Source organism: Callorhinus ursinus, unplaced genomic scaffold (assembly GCF_003265705.2).
Source record: "Callorhinus ursinus isolate GAN/ISIS: 27379988/994484 unplaced genomic scaffold, GSC_fseal_2.0 scaffold63, whole genome shotgun sequence".
Taxonomy (NCBI): domain Eukaryota; kingdom Metazoa; phylum Chordata; class Mammalia; order Carnivora; family Otariidae; genus Callorhinus; species Callorhinus ursinus.
The window spans coordinates 2549218-2571912 of NW_027397125.1; the positions used below are offsets into that span (position 1 = coordinate 2549218).

The 22695-nt window shown below is 38.9% G+C and overlaps 1 protein-coding gene across 1 annotated transcript in view; it reads right to left on the reverse strand.

Annotated features, from left to right (window-relative positions):
- The window catches only part of LOC141371263 (uncharacterized), a 248913-nt gene that overhangs the window by 101255 nt on the left and 124963 nt on the right, over nucleotides 1-22695 (reverse strand). Inside the window, exon 3 of the mRNA XM_073885575.1 lies at nucleotides 15761-15905. Within this exon, the coding sequence (XP_073741676.1) occupies nucleotides 15846-15905 (60 nt within the window). The 3' untranslated portion in view covers nucleotides 15761-15845. The remainder of the gene's footprint in view (nucleotides 1-15760; nucleotides 15906-22695) is intronic.

Below are 22695 nucleotides of genomic sequence, written 5' to 3' on the forward strand. Positions count from 1 at the left end.
TTATTTGCAAACCACGTGAGAGATTGAGAGTTCAATTCTATAGTATATAAATTGATTTTTAAAAGGCACATAAATCAATCCAAAAATGGGAAAGGAATACAATGCAATTCTCAAAATACAATTCACAAAAGACAATCTAAATGGTTAATAAGCGTAAAAAAATGCTCGGCTTCACTCTAGTCTGGAAAATACAAATTAAAGGTACTGTAAGATGTCATATCCCATCCATTAGATCGGCAGTAATTACAAAAAACACTAGTCCCCTGTGCCAGTCTTATACATGGCTAGTGGAAACATGGATACTATAGTTTAAAAAAATAATCTAATGATATCTAGCAAAATAATTGCAATGTGTAGCATTATTTGTAGTGACCTCCCTCTCTGAAAATAGAGGAATGTACTCAGTTAAAATAACCTGAATCAACTGACAAAAGGTTAAATAAATTATGGTGCAAAATATTGTTAAAAATAAGTAAAACATGAAATGTTGTGTAGTTATTAAGAATAAGTGAGATCTGTAACTACTGACATGGAAGGATGTCAATGATACCTTGTTTGTGAGAAAGATCCAGTTATAAAGAAATGCACTGTGATGGTTAATTTTCTGTGTCAGTTTGCCTAGGCTATGGGTGCCTGGATATTTGGTCAAACAACAGTCTAGACGTTGCTGTGAAGATCCTTTTTTAGGTGTGATTAACATTTAAATGAGCAGACGTACTTGAGTGTGATCTGTTGTGTATGATTCCAGTGCCTTATCTATAAAATGGGATTAATAATAATACCTCCTTCACAAACCTTTGTGAGTGAGTATCCAATGAGATTATATAGGAAAGGCACTCAGTATGCTGTATGCTGACACAAAGTAGTTACCTTTATTACTACCATAGCTTTTGTTACTGTTATTAGAGATAGTGTGAGATTACTGGGGGACCATGGAAAGAATCCATCAAAATTTGCAAAGAGTAGTTCAGTGGTTGGCAGAGTAGATCAATACAGCCAGAGCTACCTAAGGAAAGGGATGTGTGTGTGTGTGTGTGTGTGTGTGTGTGTGTGTGTACACAGCCGACACACTTAGAGGGAATGAGTGGAAGGGAGGACTTCAGAGGCAAAATCTGCAAGATTAATTCAATATTAAAGATGCCACCAAGGTTCCTGGAATAGATAGCATTGTTAGCAAGGGAGGAGAAGCAGGTTTGGGAGAGGGTATAAGATAAAGAATTTGGGGGGCACCTGGGTGGCTCAATCTGTTAAGCGACCAACTCTTGATTTTGACTCAGGTCATGATCTCAGGATCGTGAGATACAGCCCCGTGTCAGGCTCCATGCCTCTCTCTCTCTCTGCCCCTCCCCTGCCCACTCTCAAAAATAAATAAATAAATAAATCTTTAAGAAAAGAAAAAAGTTTGATTTGGGACACAATGATAACTAATATTTATTGAATGCTTATCTTTTATGACCCTGACAACACTCTACACAGTTGTTACAATTACTTTCCCCATTTCACAGATGACAAAACTGAAGAACAGAGACATTAAACAACTGGCTCAGGGTCACAGAACTAACAATCACTGTAACTGGGTTACGAATAGATGAGAGTTTCAACCTGGAGGCCATGGTCAAAGGCTAAATTAAGGGTTGCCAGAAGTCTGGAAGAAAAAATATTGAAAAAAGACACTGGGTTTGGCAATCAGGAGGCAACCTTATCCTTATTAGGGTCTGAGTTCGATAGCTTTAAGAGCAGAACAGACGTAAAAGGAAATGGTTAATACTAATTTTTTTCAAGGAATATAACAAGCTAAGGACAAAAGCTAGATAGGAAGGCAGTTATAATGTCTTGCCCCTACTCGAAACCCTCCAAAGGCTCCTTAACTCCCTCAGAATAAAATAAAATCTTTACATTAGCCTACAAGGTCCTATCTGATCTGGCCCCCACCTATCTCTTTGGTTCCATCACCTGCCAATCTCCCCCTGACCAACAGGGCTCCAGCTTCACTGGCCTCCTCATTGTTCCTGGCACACACAATCCCTCCTGTCATGGGGACACTTTACACTCCCACTATCCCCTCGGCCTGAACCACTGTTCCCCAGGATGTTTGCTCTGTCTCCCTTGTCAGAAACCTCCCCTGATCAACTTATTCAAAACAGCATTCCTTCTATCCCATCATTTTCCATTGTTTTTATTAACAAAAAAAAAAAAGATTTATTTATTTATTTGAGAGAGAGGGAGAGCAAAGGCGGGGGTGGGGACAGAGGGAGATAGACAGTCACAAGCAGACTCTGTGCTGAGCGTGGAGCCCAACTCGGGGCTTGAGCTTACGACCCTGAGATCATGACCTGAGCCGAAACCAAGAGTCAGATGCTTAACCGACTGTGCCACCTCGGCGCCCCTCCATTGTTCTTTTTGTTTTGTTTTTCTTCATAGCACTCATCACCATTACCATATATTTATTTATTTAGCATTTGCCTTCCAACACCAAATATGAGCTTCATGAGAAGAGAGACTTTGTTCCTTATAGTATCTTCAGCAACTGAAACAGTTGTTGATACATGATAGAAGCTCAAAAAAGATTTGTTAGGGGGATTGAATGAGTCTGAGAGACTGTGTACCTTTCAGGAAGCCCATAATTTAATTGTGTGTATATAATGTGCACACACACAAAATATTGAAGTACCACAAGTTAATGTAGTGCAAAAACAGAGCACACAAGTCTCATAGAATAGACAGTAGGTTGAGATCAAACAGTAAAGGGGCTCAAGTCAGATTTGGGGGGAAGAAGACAGAAAGTTGCATTTGCAAAAAGGGAAGTATAAGTGAGGAATGAGTAATGTTTTATCTGAAGACAGGGCGTGAAGGAAGATTAAAAGAGAAAGTCATGTGGAGATAATTCTCTGAAGGGCTCAAAATACATTATTAATGATTTTTCTCTCTCGTTCTCTCTTACACACACACAACACTGAAGAAATTCCTCTAGCAAAACTGGGATTTGCCCTTTAGTTTTATTTATATATGTCTTCCTCCAACAAGTTTCAAGAAATTTTACGGCGGATCATTCAGCATTGATGTGATTTAAAAAACACTGATGACGTTTTCCATCGCTTATACTTAGGAGGCATGGAAAGCCCATCTAAGTTACTCTTGTGTCACCTAATGCCTTAGCTCCTGGCTCAGCCCCTGCTTCACAATTCTAATTTCACTTTATAGTCACTGGGAGAGCTTTAACGAATACTTATGGCCAGACCCTGCCCTAGCCAATTAATTCAGAAACTTAGAGTGTGGTCTGGGCACTGATAGGTTCACAGAGTTCCTCAGGTGCTAATAAAATGCATCCAGACTGAGAACCACAGGGCTAGTGCATTCACCCCAAATAGAATTCCCGAGCACCCAAAGATGGCGATGCTTTAGTAGCTTTAAACAACACAGTTTGTTTCTCATGGTTCCATTTGATTCCCTTGGTGCTCATGGTCGGAAATCCTAGTGGCTTGATTGGTTTCTCTGCTCTGTGTTTCCAAAGGTGGCAATCAAGGTGTCAGCTGGTCTAGACTCTTAACCTGGAAGCTTGGGGGGTGGGGGAGAATCCACTTCCAGGCTCATTCCCATTATAGGAAGAGCTCATTTCCATGTGGCTGCAGGATTGTGGCCCTCCTTTCCATGCTGTACCCCCATCATAAAACCCCCTCCATCTCAGAGCCAGCAACAGCAGGCTCTCTCCTTACTTTTTTTTTTTTTAAAGATTTATTTATTTATTTGAGAGGAGGGAGGAAAGGGGCAGAGGGAGAGAATCTTTAAGCAGACTCCCCACTGAGCGGGGAGCCAGACGTGGGGGTGGATCCCAGGACCAATGAGATCATGACCTGAGCCGAAACCAAGAGTCAGACGCTCAGCAGATTGAGCCACCCAGGTGCCCCAGGCTCTCTGCTGATACTTTGACTCTCCCTTCTGCCACGTCTCTCTGACTCCCGCCAGAGCAAATCCTCTGCTTTTAAAGATTAATGCAATTAAATTGGGCCCACTCAGATAATCCAGGGGAATCTCCCTATTGCAAAGTCTATAACCTTAATTATATCTGCAAAATCTGCATTGTCACGTAATAGGACATATTCACATTTTCCAGGGATTGGAGCACGGACGTTTTTGGAATCGATTCTGCCTACTCACTGCTCCAGCCCATAAAATGATGACCATAACCCCTCCCCCACCCCGTGTCTCTGTGTGTCATCATTCAACCCCAGTTAACTTGAAATTTGCAAAGTGTGCCTTCCTTCATGAAGGTTTCATGCCTGTATTATCAGACAAGATCCATTCCATGGTCCATCTGCTAGGGCTGCTATGATAGAATACCATACACTGGGCGGCCTAAATAACAAACATTTATTTCTTACAGTCTGGATGCTGGGAAGTCCAAGATCAAGGCCCTGGCAGATCTGGTGCCTGCTTCCTGCACAGATGGCCATCTGTTCTCTGTGTCCTTACCTGGCCAAAGCGGGGAGGGAGCTCTCTGGAGTCTCTTTTATGAGAGCACTAAAGGATGAGAGAGCTCGCTGGAGTCTATATATGAGAACACTAATCCCATTCATGAGGGAACACTCCCAAAGGCCCCACCTCCAGATACCACCACAGTGAGGATTAGGTTTCAACACATGAATTTTAGGAGGACACAAACATTCTATCTATGAATCCTACCAAGAACTTTGAAGAGTCAGATTCTTTGTATAACACAGGAATAGTGAACACTTACCCAGGGGGTGGCGGGGTGAGGGGAGATAAGAAAGAACATTTAAAAAAAAATTAATGTTTCTTGACCTTTACTTTGCCCATAGCAAGTTGAAAGCAAACCATAAAGATAGTTATAGTCTGCATGATTGGTGCTATTTTATTACTTTAATTACTATAGCTGTAATGTATTTGAATAGTTTAAAAAAATGGATGCCTAAATTGTTTATAAATAAAGGAACATCCGAAGTACTTAGAATAAGAATTCTTACCCCTAAAACTGTACTTGTTTAATCTATTTATTTTATACTTGGTTAGTCCTGCATATAGACATTCCATTACTACATGTAATATTAATGTCATTAAACGATATACTTCTTACAGGTGGCAAGGGAATCCTGCCAGCTTTGATGAGGGTAATATCATGGAAACCACACTAAAAAAAGGACCAAAGTGAAATGAAATAGTTTCCAGGTAGGGTGGAAACAAGGAGGAATGATATTAAATTAGCACCTAGGAAACCAGAGGCATAAACTTTTAAAGGTTTCACCATTAAGGTCAGTTAGAGTTTACTGTCAAGATGAAAACATGCACTTACTTCAGCTGCACCAAGGAGAAGAAAGTCAGGCAACACAGAACAAAAGCAAGCAGGACCCTGTGCTGGGCCGTGAGACCTAGTCTGCGCTTCTCCCTAGGTTGAAAAGAAAAGGCCGTGGAAGTCGGCACGTGGGAGAGGTGGGGCTGCTTGTGTGCCTCAGTCCTCCAGCTCACCGTCACCCCTCTTATCCTTAGACGAATGACACTCAGCACAGTGGCCACAAATGCCATTAGGCAAATGAGCATATGGCAGTGAGCATATCTGCTGCTGAAAGTCTATATGCTATTCTAAATCAGAAGCAAAAGCCTGATACGTCCATGACCCTGAGTGATTGTTTTCGTACTGGCTGCCAAAAAAAATCAGAGTAAAGTCATTTTAGACACTTCAGTCCAACCACAGTGATGCTTTTATGAGGCTAATAAACCCATCTCTAAAATGTTGTAAATAGGTGTCTTTGGAAATGCTGCTGTAAGCATATAACCTTTTCTGAAGTACGCACTGTACTTGTTTTTTGGATTGAAAGCTTGGCAACATGCCATAGCCAAAAGTAATAAAGTTCAGATTTAAATGTGAAATATTAAACAGCTGCTTATATGTGGAAGAACCCATGAAGCACTAAGCCACGGTCTCACTGTTGTAGGCATTGGTTATCCCTTGGGTATGGGAGCAAAGAATGCCCCAAGGCAGGTGGTTAGTGGAAGGTTGTTGCCATTATTTTTCCAGATATCATTCTGAATATATTTTTATTTCACCTCAGGTTAGAAAACCAATCAACCAACGAACAATGACAATTCTATCCGAAGTTGCTCCTGTCATTACACATGGAGAGCTCAGTGCCTATTTCTAGAAGCGCTAGGTTGCAGCAGCTCTCAGTCAAGGTCAATGACAAAGGGCAAAGAGATCCTAAGAGCACTAAGAGCTAGACTGGATCTTCGAGATCCTCTAATCCAGAGGAACCCAGTCCATGGGCTTCCAGCTGCTATCATAAGAAAGGAACTATAAATCTTTAAATGCAACAAGCCTCATATATATATAGTACATGAGCGCATGCGCGCGCACACACACACACACACACACACACACACAAATACATCCACACGTACTTATTACATTTTTAATTACAAGACACTGAAATCATCTGTGTTCTCTTCTTTCCAAGATGGTAGGCAGGCTCTTTGTACAACACTGGCTCAGAATAGGTTAGAATTTCTTCCAGGTTTTTTATATCTGAAACCCTAAGCTCCCTGAATGAATTAAGTTATAAGCAGGGGAGAGAGGCAGGAGCTTTAACTCAAAGGACGGTTTTCTATCCTGATAAAGATATGAACGTCTTTTGAGATTGAACAGTAGACTGGGAGAGCAACAAAATCAATGTGGTAGGGAAATTTTCTAGTTTTCTAATATGACTGGTGTGTCTGGGAAGGCATGCCAACTGACAACCAGGACTTTTAGGCTTGGCAAGGTTGATCATTCCCAAGAACCAGCAAATGATACAACTATAAGAGGACTAAGTGGTTTTGGACACTGAGACTTCAGTGGTAATCAGTATGGTAGAAGGTTGGAGGGATCCTAGGATTGGAAGGGGGACCCCCAACAATGACTGAAATTAGATAAATTACTATTCTGGAAAAATCATTTTTGTGATATTCAGAGCCAGATTTAAGTTGTTTTTAAAAAGTGACATTTCATATGTACCAGAGTTTTTGGAATAATACCAGTATCTGCTATAAACACATTATACAACCTCTCTGACAATGCATATAGATGATATTGTGGTAAACAAAATGAAATTTAATTAAAAGAAGTGCTATGTTTGTCATTCTTCAGGTATCATGATTTTTTTAAATTTTTATTTAAATTCAATTTAATTAACAGATACTATATTATTAGTTTCAGAGGTAGAATTTAGTGATTCATCAGTTGCGTACAACACCCAGTGCTCATTACTTCAAGTGCCCTCCTTAATGTCCATCACCCAGTAACCCCATCCCCCCACCCTCGACCCCTCCACAACCCTGTTTGTTTCCTATAGTTAAGAGTCTCTTATGATTTGCTTTCTTCTCTGTTTTTGTCTTATTTTATTTTTCCTTCCCTTCCCCTATGTTCATTTGTTTTGTTTCTTAAATTCCACATATGAGTGAAATCATATGGTATTTGTCTTTCTCTGACTGACTTGTTTCACTCAGCATAATACCCTCCAGTTCCATCCACATCATAGCAAATGGCAAGGTTTCATTCTTTTTGATGACCGTGTAATATTCCATTATACACACACACACACACACACACACGCCACATCTTCTTTATCCATTCATCTGTTGATGAACATCTGGGCTCTCTCCATAGTTTGGCTATTGTGGACATTGCTGCTATAAACATTGGGGCACATAGGCTTCTTCGAATCACTATGCTTATATCCTTTGGATAAATACCTAGTAGTGCAATTGCTGGGTCCTACAGTAGCTCTATTTTTAACTTTTTGAAGAACCTCCATACTGTTTTCCAGAGTGGCTGCAATACTGTGAATTTTTCAATCAATGGTCACTAAAACCACAATGACCATCATGCTGGTTTCCTCACGAGGACATAAAAACGATGATGTGGAAAAACAGATTCTCATGCTGAATTGAAAATCACTGCTTTTCTCTGTCCCTCTCATTTTTTAGGAGAGGAAACAGGCTTGGCAAGATTAAGTTACTTTCCCTGAACAATCTGGCAAACTACAGTCTGAGCTGTCACGGAACCCAGTTTGTCCCACAACATCATAGGTGGAGACAGGGGAAGAAGGGGATTTGGCCCTGGCTGCCCCTCTGTGACTGGTCAGGGAGATCCTTCTCTGATCATTCTTCCTACTGCATCCAAGAAAAAGCTACCAGCGGCACTCCCTGATTGTCTTGCCCTATCTCATCTCTACTGCCGCTTGCTTGAAGTCTTTTGAACTACTGCCTTCTTTCCACCAGATTAAAGTTTAAAATTTTTTGACATAAACTTCATAAAATTTTTATTTTCCCTGAACTTTTACATCAGAAGAATTTTTACCATATGCATAGCTTTCTCTCATTCAATCATGAAATTGCTTTTCTCTTTCAGTGTATTACAACTGATTCTTTGTGAAGTTTTCTTTTTCTATTTGGATATAATTGACACATAACATTATATTAGTTGGTGTACACCATGATGATTTGGTATTTGTTTATATTGCAAAATGATCACCACAGTAAGTCTTGTTAATATCTATTGCCTCACATAATTACATTTTTTCCTGTGATGTATGATCTACTCTCTTAGAAACTTTCAAATATACAGTAGGGTATTATTAACTATAGTCATGCTGTACATTACATCCCCATGACATTTTTTTAAGATTCCACATATAAGTGAGATTGTATGGTACTTGTCTTTCTCTGCCTGACTTATTTCACTTAGCATAATGCCCTTAAGTTCCATCCATGTTGTCAAAAATGGCAAGATTTCTTTCTTTTTTATGCCTGAATACTATCCCATTGTGTATATATACATTTTCTTTATTCATTCATCCATCAATGCGAAGTTCTTGAGGAAAGACTCACCACTCCTTCCTTAACTTAAAGGAGAGGGTATGGCACTCCACTCATACTGGATATGTTTAGAGGCATGTAGTTTCCTAACTAGCTGTGCTTCAGAGACAGGTGAGCCACTTATAAAATGTAGATTCCTGGGTCCTAGCACTAGATCTTCTGATTCAACATCTTTTACTTGAATCCATCACTCCTCAGGTGATTCTGATACAGACACAGGCTTGGGGACCTCTACTCCAAAGCACACAAGTGTGAATAAATCTACAAAACAGTTTCGATCAAATAAAGATCATTATTAATGACAGAACTTTGCTTCCAGCAACTGCCTTCTTTAGTTGATCATTTGATTCCCACTCTTTTCTATCTCTGGCCTCCCGAATTCAGTCCTGTCATTGTCCCTCTAATAAATAAAGTGAGCTGATCGACTCTATTGGACAATATATTCAGTAGAAGTGACAGAGGAAACTCTCATAGCCTGAAGAATAAAATTTACTGATCCCTGAAGTCCATCATAAGTTAATAAGGCATTAGGACTTTACCCATCTGAGATCATAATTTGTTAATTGAAAACATTGCAAAATCTTATGTGAATTTCATTCAACAAATATTGATTGAAAGCTTATTACATTTGATGTACTGTATAAGGTGAATTAATCTTTGGCCCTCCTTCATGAAGATCACAGCTTAGTAGCAAAGAGAAGGCTCTTATCCTTATTTACACTTCTGCATTGGTTTTCTCCTACAGTGGTATTGTCAGCTGGTGTCCTTTGAGATTCATATTAAAATAGTGTCTGGAGAAAATAAAAGAATTGAGACCATAATTACTTTTTTCTTTGTTACTCTAGGAAACTTAAAGAAATGAAAGTGAGGAGCTGGTAACACTTCAAACAAAATTACCTTGGCCTCTAATAGCCATCCTAGCTCTTTCCTAGGGTTAATTCTGTCAGGAGGACATTAACCATGGAGCCAACTCTTCTGTTTCCTCCAAAGGCTGCTGAATGATCCTGTATGCTAGAACAAGGGGGCATCTGTGTGTTGTTCTTTTTAATTAAAAACTCTTTAATGGAATGGACTTTAAGGCATTTACTTAGGGTAAATTCTAGAATTTGGTCCACCTCATTTTCCAAAGTCCAATTTGTAAATTGTGTTTAAAAATAGCTTCCAGGTTTGAGCACACAATAAAAAAATCACAGTAGTCCCTGAAGGTTGGATATACAGGCTCTTCAGATGAGAAAGCAAGCAAGATTGCAATGTGTCTGTTGTAGGCATGAATGTTCATAAGTGCCTAGAAATTAGCAGAAGACTCCTGAGAGAAGAGAGAAAGGTCAACTAAGAAGAGACTGTCACATCGGAAGGCCTTAGGCCATCACAGCAGAGAGTGAATTTGAAGAGAAAGACTTCTGACTGATCTAGGGAATGAGAGGGGAGTTAGCAGAGCTGGAAGGTTAAGAAAAGCCAGCAAGAGCAATTCTTAAGCATTAGCGATGTGTGAGGCTCAGCTGTATTTTAGAGAATGCTATCTTGATATGAACTTTCAGAATATCCCTTAAGAGGGATTGATGGAGTAACATGCTATTAACCAAGTGCTACTCTAGGTGATTTTAGAACAAATGCTTCACTTCCCCTTATTTCAACACAGACCCAGAGTGCTTGTCCTGAGAAGAGGGTGAGCAAAGAACTTTTCACAAGAACTAGCTGCTATTGAAGTTCCCTAAACATCAGAATTTAGATGGATGCCGATTGCATGTGTAAATGAGAACTGGTTCCCAGAAAATACAACTCACTGCCAGGCTCTTGCTCATTTCCAACATTAATTTCTACTTCTTGATTTAAAATTTACATATTTTAAGGCTTCCATTTGTAAAATGCTATAAATTATAACATTTCTACCAATACTTATGGCTACCTATTTGAGGAACTGTATCAACAATAACATTAGGCTTTATGTTGTCTTTTAGTGTCTATGAACATATACTTTCGAGTTCTTTCTATGTGCTAGGATTGTGCCAGGGGATACAAAAATAAACACAATTTCTCCCCTACTCAAGCTAAAAATTGAAAGGGAGGAAGACATTAGGTTAATAACTAAAAGGAATGTATAATTACCAACTATGACATGTATAGTATTAGTCGGGATGGGCTAAATTATGTTCTGACCACAAACAATCTCCATATCTTATTGCTTGCAACAACAAAGGTACATTTCTTGTTCACAAAAATCTGCTATGGAACCATTCAATTCTCCAGGCAGACAGCAAGTGTCCTCTAAATAGCAACTCACTATATAGATGGGAGGTAAAACAAGAGAAAATGGAGATGTATTAGACATGTAGGGTGAGAAATAGGGTGGTGTCAAGGATGACTCCCAGAGACTTGTCAAGCTACATGGCTGATACTGTCATCTACTAAAGTATGAAAAGCTACAAGACATCTATGATTTGTTGACAGATAGTACATGTGTTTCATGCATGTTGCAAGAGATGCTAAGTTTAGTTTTGGACATATTGATTTTGGGTTCTCTTGAGACATTCAAATAGACATGCTGGGTGGGCATTTGGAGTTCTGAGGTGATACCTAGTTAGAGAGATAAATTTGAAAGTCATGAAGAAATGGGAGAAAACTAAAGGCAAAATCATGGATTAGGATGTCTATGGAAATGGTATATAGTGAGCTCAGAAGAGGACCTAGAACTGAGCCTTGAGGCACTCCAACATTTATTAGCTTAGGATATTGTGAAGGAGAGGACTAAAGAGAGAGAGAAAACCAGAAGAGTGTGCTATCTTGAAATTCATAAGATAGACTCTTTCAAAGAAGAGCTGTCAACATAATTAAATGCTGCTAAAATATCAAGTAAAATGAGAATGAGGTCTGCATTTCCGATATGACACAAGTCATTAGTAACTTAGCAAGGGATATTTTAGTGGTATAATGGAGACAGAAATGGTATCTTGAATAAGCTGAAAGAGAGTGAGAGACCACCAGTTAAAGGTGGTGGGTTGAAACAGACTTTTATCCCACTCTCTTCCAAAACCCCACTAAAACAGAAGTAAAAGAATTTTTTAAAAGGCATAAAATACAAAGACAAAAGGAGAGAAGATAGAAACCATTGGATACTCTAAAAATCTGGACCCTAACCTGGTAGGAAAAGCAAAATAGCAACAGAAATTACATCTCAGATCATGCCAGAAGTCTCAAGAAATTATGACACTGGGTCCCTTTGGAAGTAAGGATGAAAGGATTGCTAAACATAGAAGAATTGGTGGAAAATAATTTAAAAGCAATTAAATCTTCATTTGCCCTTTTCACATCATGTAGCTATACAGCTGTCTCTTCCCCATGCCAACACACAAGGAGATATTTATTCTCTGCAGAGTAAAACAAGAACTCTGGACTGGTGGACTAGACTCAAAACCGGAAATAGAGTACCATGTTGAATAAAAGAAGACTTGAGTCAAAATTTATGGAAAGCCCTCTTCCTTGATTTATATATTGTTGCCAGGCTTGTATGGTTAGGAAGAGATTAGGTGAGTCTTCTTTGGGAAATCTGCCCAGCCCACAGAAACTGACATTGGTTTTCCAGAAGGAAAAACGTCAACTCATGTTATCCTACACTGAAGAACACGGTAGACAAGAACCTGGCAAGTTCCCCCTATCCCCAGAACTTTGCAGTTGTTTCTTCTAGACATGGTTTTCCCTCTAGTCTCATATTACAGCCTCCTTCCCAATATTCAATGACTCAACCTTATGAAAAAATAACATTTATAAGAATTGTTAAACAATCCTACATTTATCACAAAGAACTAATACTAATAAAAGTCATGTACATTGTGCTTACCATAGCTAAAATCTATACCCACGTACTTACTTAATCTTCCTATCAACTTTATGTACATATACCATTATTATTTCCACATTGTACATGAGCACATGGAAATACACACAGGTTAAGTAAAATTGCCCAAGGACTTATAGCTAGTAATTGGGGGACATGAAAGTTGAATTCAGGAAGTCTGGTTCTGGAGATCATGCTCTTGATTACCATGCTGTTTCCTCTTAAAATGAAATATGGCTAAAATGTGACTACCAGTAGAGTAATATGAAGAAAGTCAACTATTATCAGCTTTCTTGAATTCTTCCTATCTAGGAAACTTAAATATTTCATATTGTCTTAATGATTATGTCCATTCCCATGAATTTCCTTACAGATTGAAGATGGTCTGCAAATACTTAAGAATTAGAATAATGTATTATAACTTACAATAAATGTACCTTCATCAACTAAAAAAATCTAAAATGTACTGAGGATTAAGATGAGCTTAGCATGATGAGCACTGAGTAATGTATAAAATTGTTGCATCACTATACTCAATACCTGAAACTAATATAACACTGTATGTTAACTACGCAGGAATTAAAATAAAATTTTAAAAATGTACTAATAAGTGAAAAACTTTCATCCATAAAAGTTCAATCACGTTTGTTTTTTGTTACATGGAAGCTAATGTAAAATGATCACTAATTCTTCATTCTATGTTTCTTTCTCTTACTAAACTTACTTTTGTATTGTATGGTGACTAACATGACATAATAAAATAAAATTAAAAAAACAAATCCTATAACTTCTAATAAAAACAGACTTCCATGTTAAGATGAAGAATAGCTAGTAGTTTCCTATTCACCCTTTTCTCCCTTCTCATTGAAATGCAACCACACTGTAAGAGAAACATCATTACAAGAGCACTGGCAGTAAGGAATACTGGTGAATAATATATCAGATATACTGACCAAGCATTGACAGAACCCAAGGAGAAGATATTAGGTGATTTCTACCACTGCCCATGAAGCAGAACTGCCTCAGGTTTAGGAACATTCTCTGGATAAAATGAGGGAAGCCATCAGCTAAATGCAGAAGCTGTGGTGTGTAGCCCCAGGATCCCTTTCCCCACCCACTTCTATCAATTAAAAGTATAGCTTTTCACACTTGTTTGGACGCATGCATTTTCAATAAAACTATTCGGGATGGAAAGGACAGATTTGTGGAGCATCAATCCTGGGATACAAAATCTATTATACGAGGACAAGAGAGAGTTTTCAGGAGCCATGCAAACTGGGGCGGTGATAGTTTTCTCACACTATTTCTGGAAAGGGATGATCACCAGAGAATCTAAGAATAAATTCTTCTTCACGTTAACAGACAATGGGAGAGCAGAAGATCCTCTTGCAGTGCAGCATGATCATACTGTATACAAATGACCACCAAACTCAGGAAATTAAGAAAGGATCTGTGTAAAATATCCAGGCTATTATTATGTGAGAGAGAAATTCTAAGTCTGACAGAGTGAACACTGCGAGACACCAAAAAGAACTCATTCACCCTGTCTTGACAAAATCAGACCTAAAGAGTGAACTCCTCATTAAAGATGAGCAAACAGGAAAAGAATAAAACCAAAATAAAAAATTCTGCACCTCGAAATAAAAGCAATGTCTTATTTAAAATCAAGAGGAACTACATGCTTCAGAAAAAGGTCAGCTATAAAACTCACAAGATTTCCAGCAATATAGTTTTGTGTTGCCAAAATTTAAACAGGCTGTGAAACAAGAAAAGAAATGAGTAAGACATCGAGAAATTAATAAGAAGCTCTTTAAGACATAAGAAGAAAAGAAAAGAGGACTAGATAAAATAAGGAGATGTTATAAGAAAATTAGCAATGTATTGGCAGAATTAAAAATCTGCTTGAGACATTATAAAAAAAAGAATTAAAAAATACAAAAACATCAAGTTAACATGAAAAAAAAGTGGAGATGATCTTCCAGAATACAGAGGAAAAGGATGAAGATGAACACTGATAAAGAGTATGACAAATATAAAATAGAAAAAAATCCCTTCTGTATGTACAATCGGTAGTCCTAAAGATGCAATAAGCAAATAATAGATTATTGAAACAATAATCAAACTCATACTAGAACATTTATGAATTTAAGAAAGTCCTGAGTCACCAATACATCAAATAATTAATGAGTAAAAGATTTCTTATAAAATCAATAAAAAACCCACACACCTGAAATAGAATGAAACAAAAAAAGAAACCCAAGAAAATGAATTGTCAATAAACATATAAATCTATTATCTTCCTAGCAATAAAAGAAAATAATATCTTATAGGTATTATTTTTCATTCAGTTAGTTGATTAAAAAAATTTAAACTCACTTTTCTCAACTCTGAGAAATTTATAGTGAAATATGTATTCTCATACATCAATGATGAAAAATCATTACAAACTCACTGAGAGGCAATGAGATATATTTTGAAAGTCTTAAACCTTTCGATCCTAAAACTACACTTCTAGGAATTTAGTTTAATCAAAGAAATACACAAAGATATATGTACAATGAATGATACTCATCATAGTCTCATTTAATAGTAAAAAGGGAAATAATCTCCGTATATTCAATCATCATTAAACAAATTATAATGTGTCTCAGTTGCCAAAATAGAGAACATGGGCATTCAGATCCACCCATGTTTGGTGTTTGCTATGCAGGTGCAACAGAAAGACAACAGAACAAGAGGGTGAGGGCTGCCAGTAGAGCTTGGTTGAAGGAATGGTCCTGGAGTCTAAGCTGGGTAAGGAGGAAGTCATGGAATACCTTGGTAGTACTTGGCTTGAGTAGAGTGGAAGAGTGGCCTCAGGATGATTAAACTGAATGAACCATTGTTACTGCCCTTGTAGCTAGCCAAGAGGAAGGCAGGACATTGGGTGGAATAGAAGGTCTGTGAACTAAGTGCCAAAATCTTTTGTGAATGGGGAGGGGGGCAGTATATTAATCTGCTAGAGCTGCCATAACAAAGTACCCTATACTGGGTAGCTTAAAAAACACGAATTTGTTTTCTCACAATTCTGGAGGCTAGAAGTCCAAGATCAAGGTGTTGACAGGACAGGCTTCTTCTGGGACATCTGTCCTTGGCTTGCAGATGGCTGTCATCTCCCTGGATCTTCACATGGTCTTCTCTTTGTATATGTGTGTCCTATTTTCTTTTTCTTGGAAAAACACCAGTCATATGGATTAGGGCCCACCTGAATGAATTCATTTAACCTTAATTACCTCTTTAAAGACGCTATATCCAAATACAGTCACATTCTAAAATGCTGGGGGTTAGGACTTCACCGTTTGAATTTGGGGAGGGGGACATAATTCAGCCCATAACAGGCAGTGACCAGGAGGTTGATAAGTGACAAAAACTAGGAGGAACAGAGGGGGCAGTATCAAATGAGATGAGCATAAATGAAGGAGAAATGACTTTTAGCGGCCCTGTGGTGCAGTGAAACACAAATTTCACTAATCCAATTGTACATGGAATGGGGAAGAAAAAGCATCTCCATTTGAGAAAGTGACCACAAAAATCACATCCTCAATGGTGAGTCAGGTAAGGCCAAAAGATGAAAGGGATATTTAGTAAAGAAGTTAAAGATTTAGCAGAAAGAAATTTCAGTCAAAATAGCCTACTAGGTTCATACTTTCTAACACTCCTACTTCTCTAAACACATGCCAATGTGATCAAATAGAAAAAGAGCAAACAAAGACAACACAGGCAGGCTTTTAAAGAAATAAATATCACTCTGGACAAGGAACAGAGCAGAAACATCAATGGCTAAAGCCCAGCCCTGCTGAGTGCTAATGCAGATGCTAGCAGGCAGTGGGGTGTTCACCTCTGGGAATAAAAATGCTCCAAGGATTGGGGATGGTCCCCCTTCTCTCCTTAGAAAAGTTAAAAAAATATCACTTAGCTTTTATGAAGGTTACCAATGAGCTCCATTTAACTAAATCCAGCAGTCAGTTCTCAAAACTTCCCAGTCTTTTTCCTATTATTAGTTTGACTTCCCAAAGACCACCCCTTCTTACTTGTTGTACTTCACTGGCCTCTCCTTCTCTTCTTCTTCATTGATCACCTCTACACTTAGGCATAACCCAGAGCTTGACCCTCAGCTCAGTTACTCTTGTCTCTGATTTCATTCTCCCCCTCCATGGCTTCACCCATCTCATGGCTTAACTACCACATGTTCGAATTCCAGGGCACACATCCAGCCTTGGAAGTCACATCTCCACTTGGATATCTAGTAGGCATTCTAAATGAGTATTTCCAAAATGGAACTCATGCTCTCTGCCCCTTCCTGTCACATGTGGCCCAACCTCACATGGCCCAAACCTGTTCTTCCCAAGGTTTTCATAGTAAAACAGCAACCCAATCATTCCAATAGCTTAGAACACAATTATTAGAGTTGTCCTGGATTCCTCTCTCTCTTCTTCTACATCTAATCCATTTGGTTTGGTCATGTACTTCTCATTTTACCTTCATTGCTTCCAGCCTGATTGCTTACTCCACTCCAGCCACACTGACCCCTTTGCTGTACCCCAAGTAGACAGAGTACTCCTGCCCCAGGGCTTCTTACTTGTTTCCTCTGCCTAGAATTCTTCCCTCCTTTGTTCTTTGCTCAAAATATCACTTTTCTAATTAGGTATTCCCTAAGCATTTTATCTAAGATAACCAGATGAGGACCATCTATCAGACCTAGAAAGTTATCAGTCCAAACTCCAGTAGGAAAACAAAGGACCCAAAGGGAAATGTCTTCAAGTATAACAAACTGGGCTATTAGTGAGCTGGATGATGCTAGAAATCAGGTGAAGGTAGCTGATTATTTTTATGTCAACAAGAAATGCTGCGGTTTGCAATGTCAATGACATTCACATTGATAATGTGTAAGTCAGGCACCCTGGCTGACTAAGGCAGATGTTTAGTGAAGATAGTGAAGAGCTGAAAGTTAGCAACTGCCCTCACAGAACACTACTGGTCAAATTTATTGAGAATTCACTAAGTGCCGGGTTCTTGCTAAATACTTTAAATGTATTCTCTCATTTTATCCTTATAACAGCCTTATAAAATAATTATCCCCATTTTACAGATACATTGAGGAGTCTAGATATAGTGCTTAAGGTGGGTGCATTAGGAGAAAGAGATTTAAGTATGTTATTTAGAGTTATAAAGTCAATTAATAAATGGATCATTAATATGAATAAAATCTTCTTAAGAGATGGGAGCAATAGTACAAGTATGCTAAATTTGTAAACTTTCATAGCAGGGAATCAATATCTACTGCTTAAAGTTGATAAATCGAAACGTGGAAGTACCAGCACATTACCTGGGATCACTACAGATTTAACCACAAGAAGAACTGAAAACAGAAATGGGAGGAGATGGAGGATAAGGCTGGGGGAGGGATATTTACTTTCTGTATTCTCGTTTCTGTACTATTCAAATTTTACTATCAGTGTGTACATGACATTTATAATAAAAATCCTTCAAGTGTATAAGCTGGATATAAAACAGCAGCTGTGGGGACAGTAAAGGCATGCAGAAAGCAAGAGGGTCCCTGGTTGCCAGAAGAAAAGATGCCAATTACCCAGAAATCAGCACAGAAGCAAGTTCGAGAAACAGGGGGCTCAACTCAGCTCAGGGCTCTAGAGAGTAGTGTCTCCTGCCCCTTTCCCTCACTGCAGCCCTGTGCCACACTCAGTACCTGTGGACATTGGAGGACACTTGACATGGAGAAGCATTGACATGAAATCTGCAATTGTCATGTCTGTTTGGTACTTCCTCTGGTCATTAAACATATATACATACATATGAATCATATATACATCTATGTGGATATGTGCGTACATACACCTTCATTACACATGCCTGTAAGGGGAAGACTGCATGCTGGCCATCCGAAGACTGGCACTAGGGGTACAGGTAGGAGTTCAGGCAGAGTGGAGGCTCCCAAAAACAAAACCCCAGGCCCTTTACTACAAAAACAGGCAAGCACACAAACTTCTACCACTGAATTCTCCTCAGACATCCCTGGACAAGGTCATCTTTCTATCAAGGCTGCATCATTTCGATTACATGCAACTGGAAACAACTCTCTAATTATCACATGGGACTACAATCTTTGACTCAATCGTTAATGAAGAATTTGCACCCCAGCACAGGGCTCCATAGGTGGAACATTTTACCCCCCAAAAATTTGAGTGCTGACAACTCTTCTTTTTAAGGGAGCAAAGAGAACTGTTTTTCTGCGAAGACCCATGAATTGATAATTTACCTTAAGAATAAAGAAGAAGGGAGACTTTACAGAAGATTGCAACTATTGAATCATTCTGTCGTTAAATCAATTACTGCATCTGATTAGTTTTCCAGTAACACTCGGAGTAGAGAAAATGTTGTTGGCAAAATAGTGAAAATCTGGCTGCCCAGAGTTTTAAACATTAGCAGCCGTTCAGAAACAGAGGCAACTTAGTACAATGGAGAAGATTCTTTTGATCTAATTACTTCCGCTAGTAAACCCAGCCATTTTTCTTCCTACTGATTTATTTGGTTTCACAGCACGAGTTCAATTAATTTCTCTTTACTAAGAAGTTATGTGAATTCATATCTTCACTAAAAATATTTTGAGATATCTAACAACTATGTAATGCTTTGTTAACACTTTGGTACCAGAAATCACCACATGTACAAAAAAATTACAAATACAATACTTGGTACATAGAAGGCACTCAATAGAGTGTTATTTAAATTATAAGATATAATTTAATCATATCAAATTACTAAAATATCAGCAATAGTTTAGAAAGGGAGAACATGTTTAGACAATCCAATGAATAAACATAAAACAGTTGGATTAGATGTCAAGCCATGCAGAAAATTGTAAATGTGTGAATAATTCAACTTTTGAATAAAAAGGAGCAAATAGACCATAACTGAATATTACTGAAACTCCAGATCGCTGTGAAGGCATTTTGTTTCTGCAGTTCTCCCCTTTTGTGTATTTGAACTACAAGTTCTCATCAAAGAAATCTCTGTGTTTCTCCTGTGGAGACGATACCTTCAAATAGAATCCATGGAGCCAATAGTTTATCCTTCCCTTCAGGTACTTTGGACAATCAAACGGCTAGGTGTAAACTGATTCAAGCCCCATGCAATTATCTAGGTATCAGGGGCAGAAGTAGATGATCAAAGAACATACTTAGCAAATCCCAACACTTGTTTTCATAACTCTGTTGAATTCATCCTAACCTTCTAAGTTTTGTTTCACAGAAGCAGAATCATCTTATAGCCACTATGTCTAAAAACATTCCTTGGAGCTGAGTAATCGGATATGCAGCCTTAGCTGAAATTCCTGCCAAATTGAATAGCTTTATATTTTCTTACCCCTTTATCCGGCATTCTTAAAGCAAAAGTACTCAGGAGGAAGGATTTAATGTATAGCGATAAGCATTATAGAAGAATAGAAAAAAAGGGACAGCATTTTTCTTCCTATTTGGGGCATTTTATTTATTTTCAATCTGTTTTACCTTAACTATTCACCAAATCCTCTACAGACACTATGAGATATGTATGTAAAATAAGAAAGCAGAGAAAATTATCAATTTAATAAAAAGCCCCCTTCCAAAAATGGCCCAGCAAGGTTGTTACACACTTGGTTTCCAATGCTACACACTGGGTTCAAATCCCAACTCTGCCAGTTACAAGCCACACAATCTGTAAAGCAGATTATTCTAGAATAATATGGCATATTTCAGAAGGTTGGTGAGAAAAGTAGGTAAGTAGTAATGAGAAGTAAAGATAAAACTCAGAGCATTTACTATTGTAACTCAAAAAATTTTAGAATTTGGAACCTGGTTTACTCTTTGCTTTAGACAACAAGTTGTAAGTGGTGGTTAAAATTCCAGGTTAGGATACCAAAGCATATTTTACTCATAATGTTTATAGCCTGGCATTGATAGTATTATAAGAACAACCTACCAATTTCTTAGGATCACCAGCTGTTACCTCTGAGAGCCAACCCCCATGTCCAATCTCCCAGACCAGACTCTACCTCCTTCTAGAGCCTCTGGATGCTTGGAGATGGGAAGTCCCTGCCCACCTGCCAGGGCTGGATCAGGGAGAGGTGATCTTGACTACATAAGCCAGAACTCTGTGCCTTTCCTGCAGAGACACTGCCACACCAGGGTGTGGCTTCAGAACACTGAATCGAAAAGGCCTCTGGGCTCTTGGAAGACTTCCAGAGCTTGGCACCACTCTGCTGAACCAAATAAGAGCTCAGAGCCAGATCCAGGAACATCCTGTACCTTGAGCAGTTTGCCACTCTCTTTGTGCTCAATACTTAGAACATTGTAGAAAATCAATAAAAGTTAATTAACTTAAATTTACAAAAGGCCCCTCACAGTTGGCCTCCAGTCTCCTCAATGTGCCCTATTCTTTCATGTCTCCATGAATTGACTTGCAGTCTTCCTTTGCCTGAAATGCTCTCTCTCCTGTTCCCTCTGTGTGAGCACAGCTATCCTTGAAGACCCATTCCAAAGCCCACCCCATCCCAGTACCGTCATCAGAAGTCAGCCTCTCTGTTGTGGCACCTGCAGCGCTCCTTGCAAGCACCATAACTTAGCACTTTCAGGCTTTCGTGAAGACCCATTTCAAAGCCCACCCCATCCCAGCATCGTCTTTTGGCTCCTCAGAAGTCAGCCTCTCTGTTGTGGCACCTGCAGCGCTCCTTGCAAGCACCATAACTTAGCATTTTCAGGCTTTCGTGTGCACAGGAATCATCCAGGCAGTTTGTGAACAGAGAAGATCCCTGGACTTCAAAACTTCAGAGACTCAGTAATAGGCTGTGTAGGGATCCAAGAGTGTGCTCTGTTAACAAGCTTCCCACATGGTTCTGATGGAAGGGAAAGGATGGTGTGGAAAACAGAAAGTATCCAGGCAGAGACTGGATTGCACTTGCTGCCCTAGCCCACCACTTAGTACAGTGGCCCAAACATAGTGGCTGTTCAATAAATGTTTGTTGTTAAGGGGCAGGGACATTTAAAAAGTGGGTATTCCTCTATCAACAAATGTTTATTAAGTATATCCTAATTATACAAGGCCTTACCAACACTGAAGTGGGCAGCCATCAAAATCCAATATGTACCATGAACACAGGTGCATGAAATCAACAAAAACAAAGGTGTCTAAGACTTTAATATTGTCCTGCTGCAGAGCCAGTTAGAATTAGAATATGTGAGGTCCATGTTTAGGTCAGTATTTCTCAACTAGATCTGCACGCAGGAATCACCTGGGGACTTCAAACTACTGATGCCTTGACCTCCATCCTTAGAGTTTCTGAATATATCTGGGATTGAGCATGTGGACCAAGATTTTTAAAAGCCTCCCCTCCCCCAAGTGATTCTTCTGAATAGCCAGGGTTGAGAGGCACTGCTGTAGGCTCACACAGCACACCACTTGTATCTCTCCTACAGTACTTAGTTTATTTGCCTCACTTTCCTGAATCTGTTTCCCAATTCCCCCCAACACACATACCTCTCCCCAGATTCTAAGCTTCTTCAAGTCAGTTATCAAATCATCTTCACCTTTTATTTCCCTATAGTGCCTACTTAAGAGGTATGATATATAAGGAGAAATATATATTTTGTCTTCATCCCCATTTCTGGCACAGAGCCCCCCAAATCCTTCGAATTTCCTAAGTGATGAGAGTGATAAATGTGTCCTTTGTTATGTTAATGATGTGACTTTTGGAAAGCTGCTAGGTAAACCAAGCATGGTAACTAATTGCCTGGGACCCCACCATGTGATTAGAGGTTTGGAACTTTCAATCCCACCCCCTGACCTCAGGAAGGGAAGAGGAGCTGCAGGTTGAATTAACTGTCAGTGGCCAGTGATTTAATCGATCATGATTATGTGAAGATGCCTCCATAAAAACCCAATAGGACAGGTTAGGAGAGCTTCCAAGT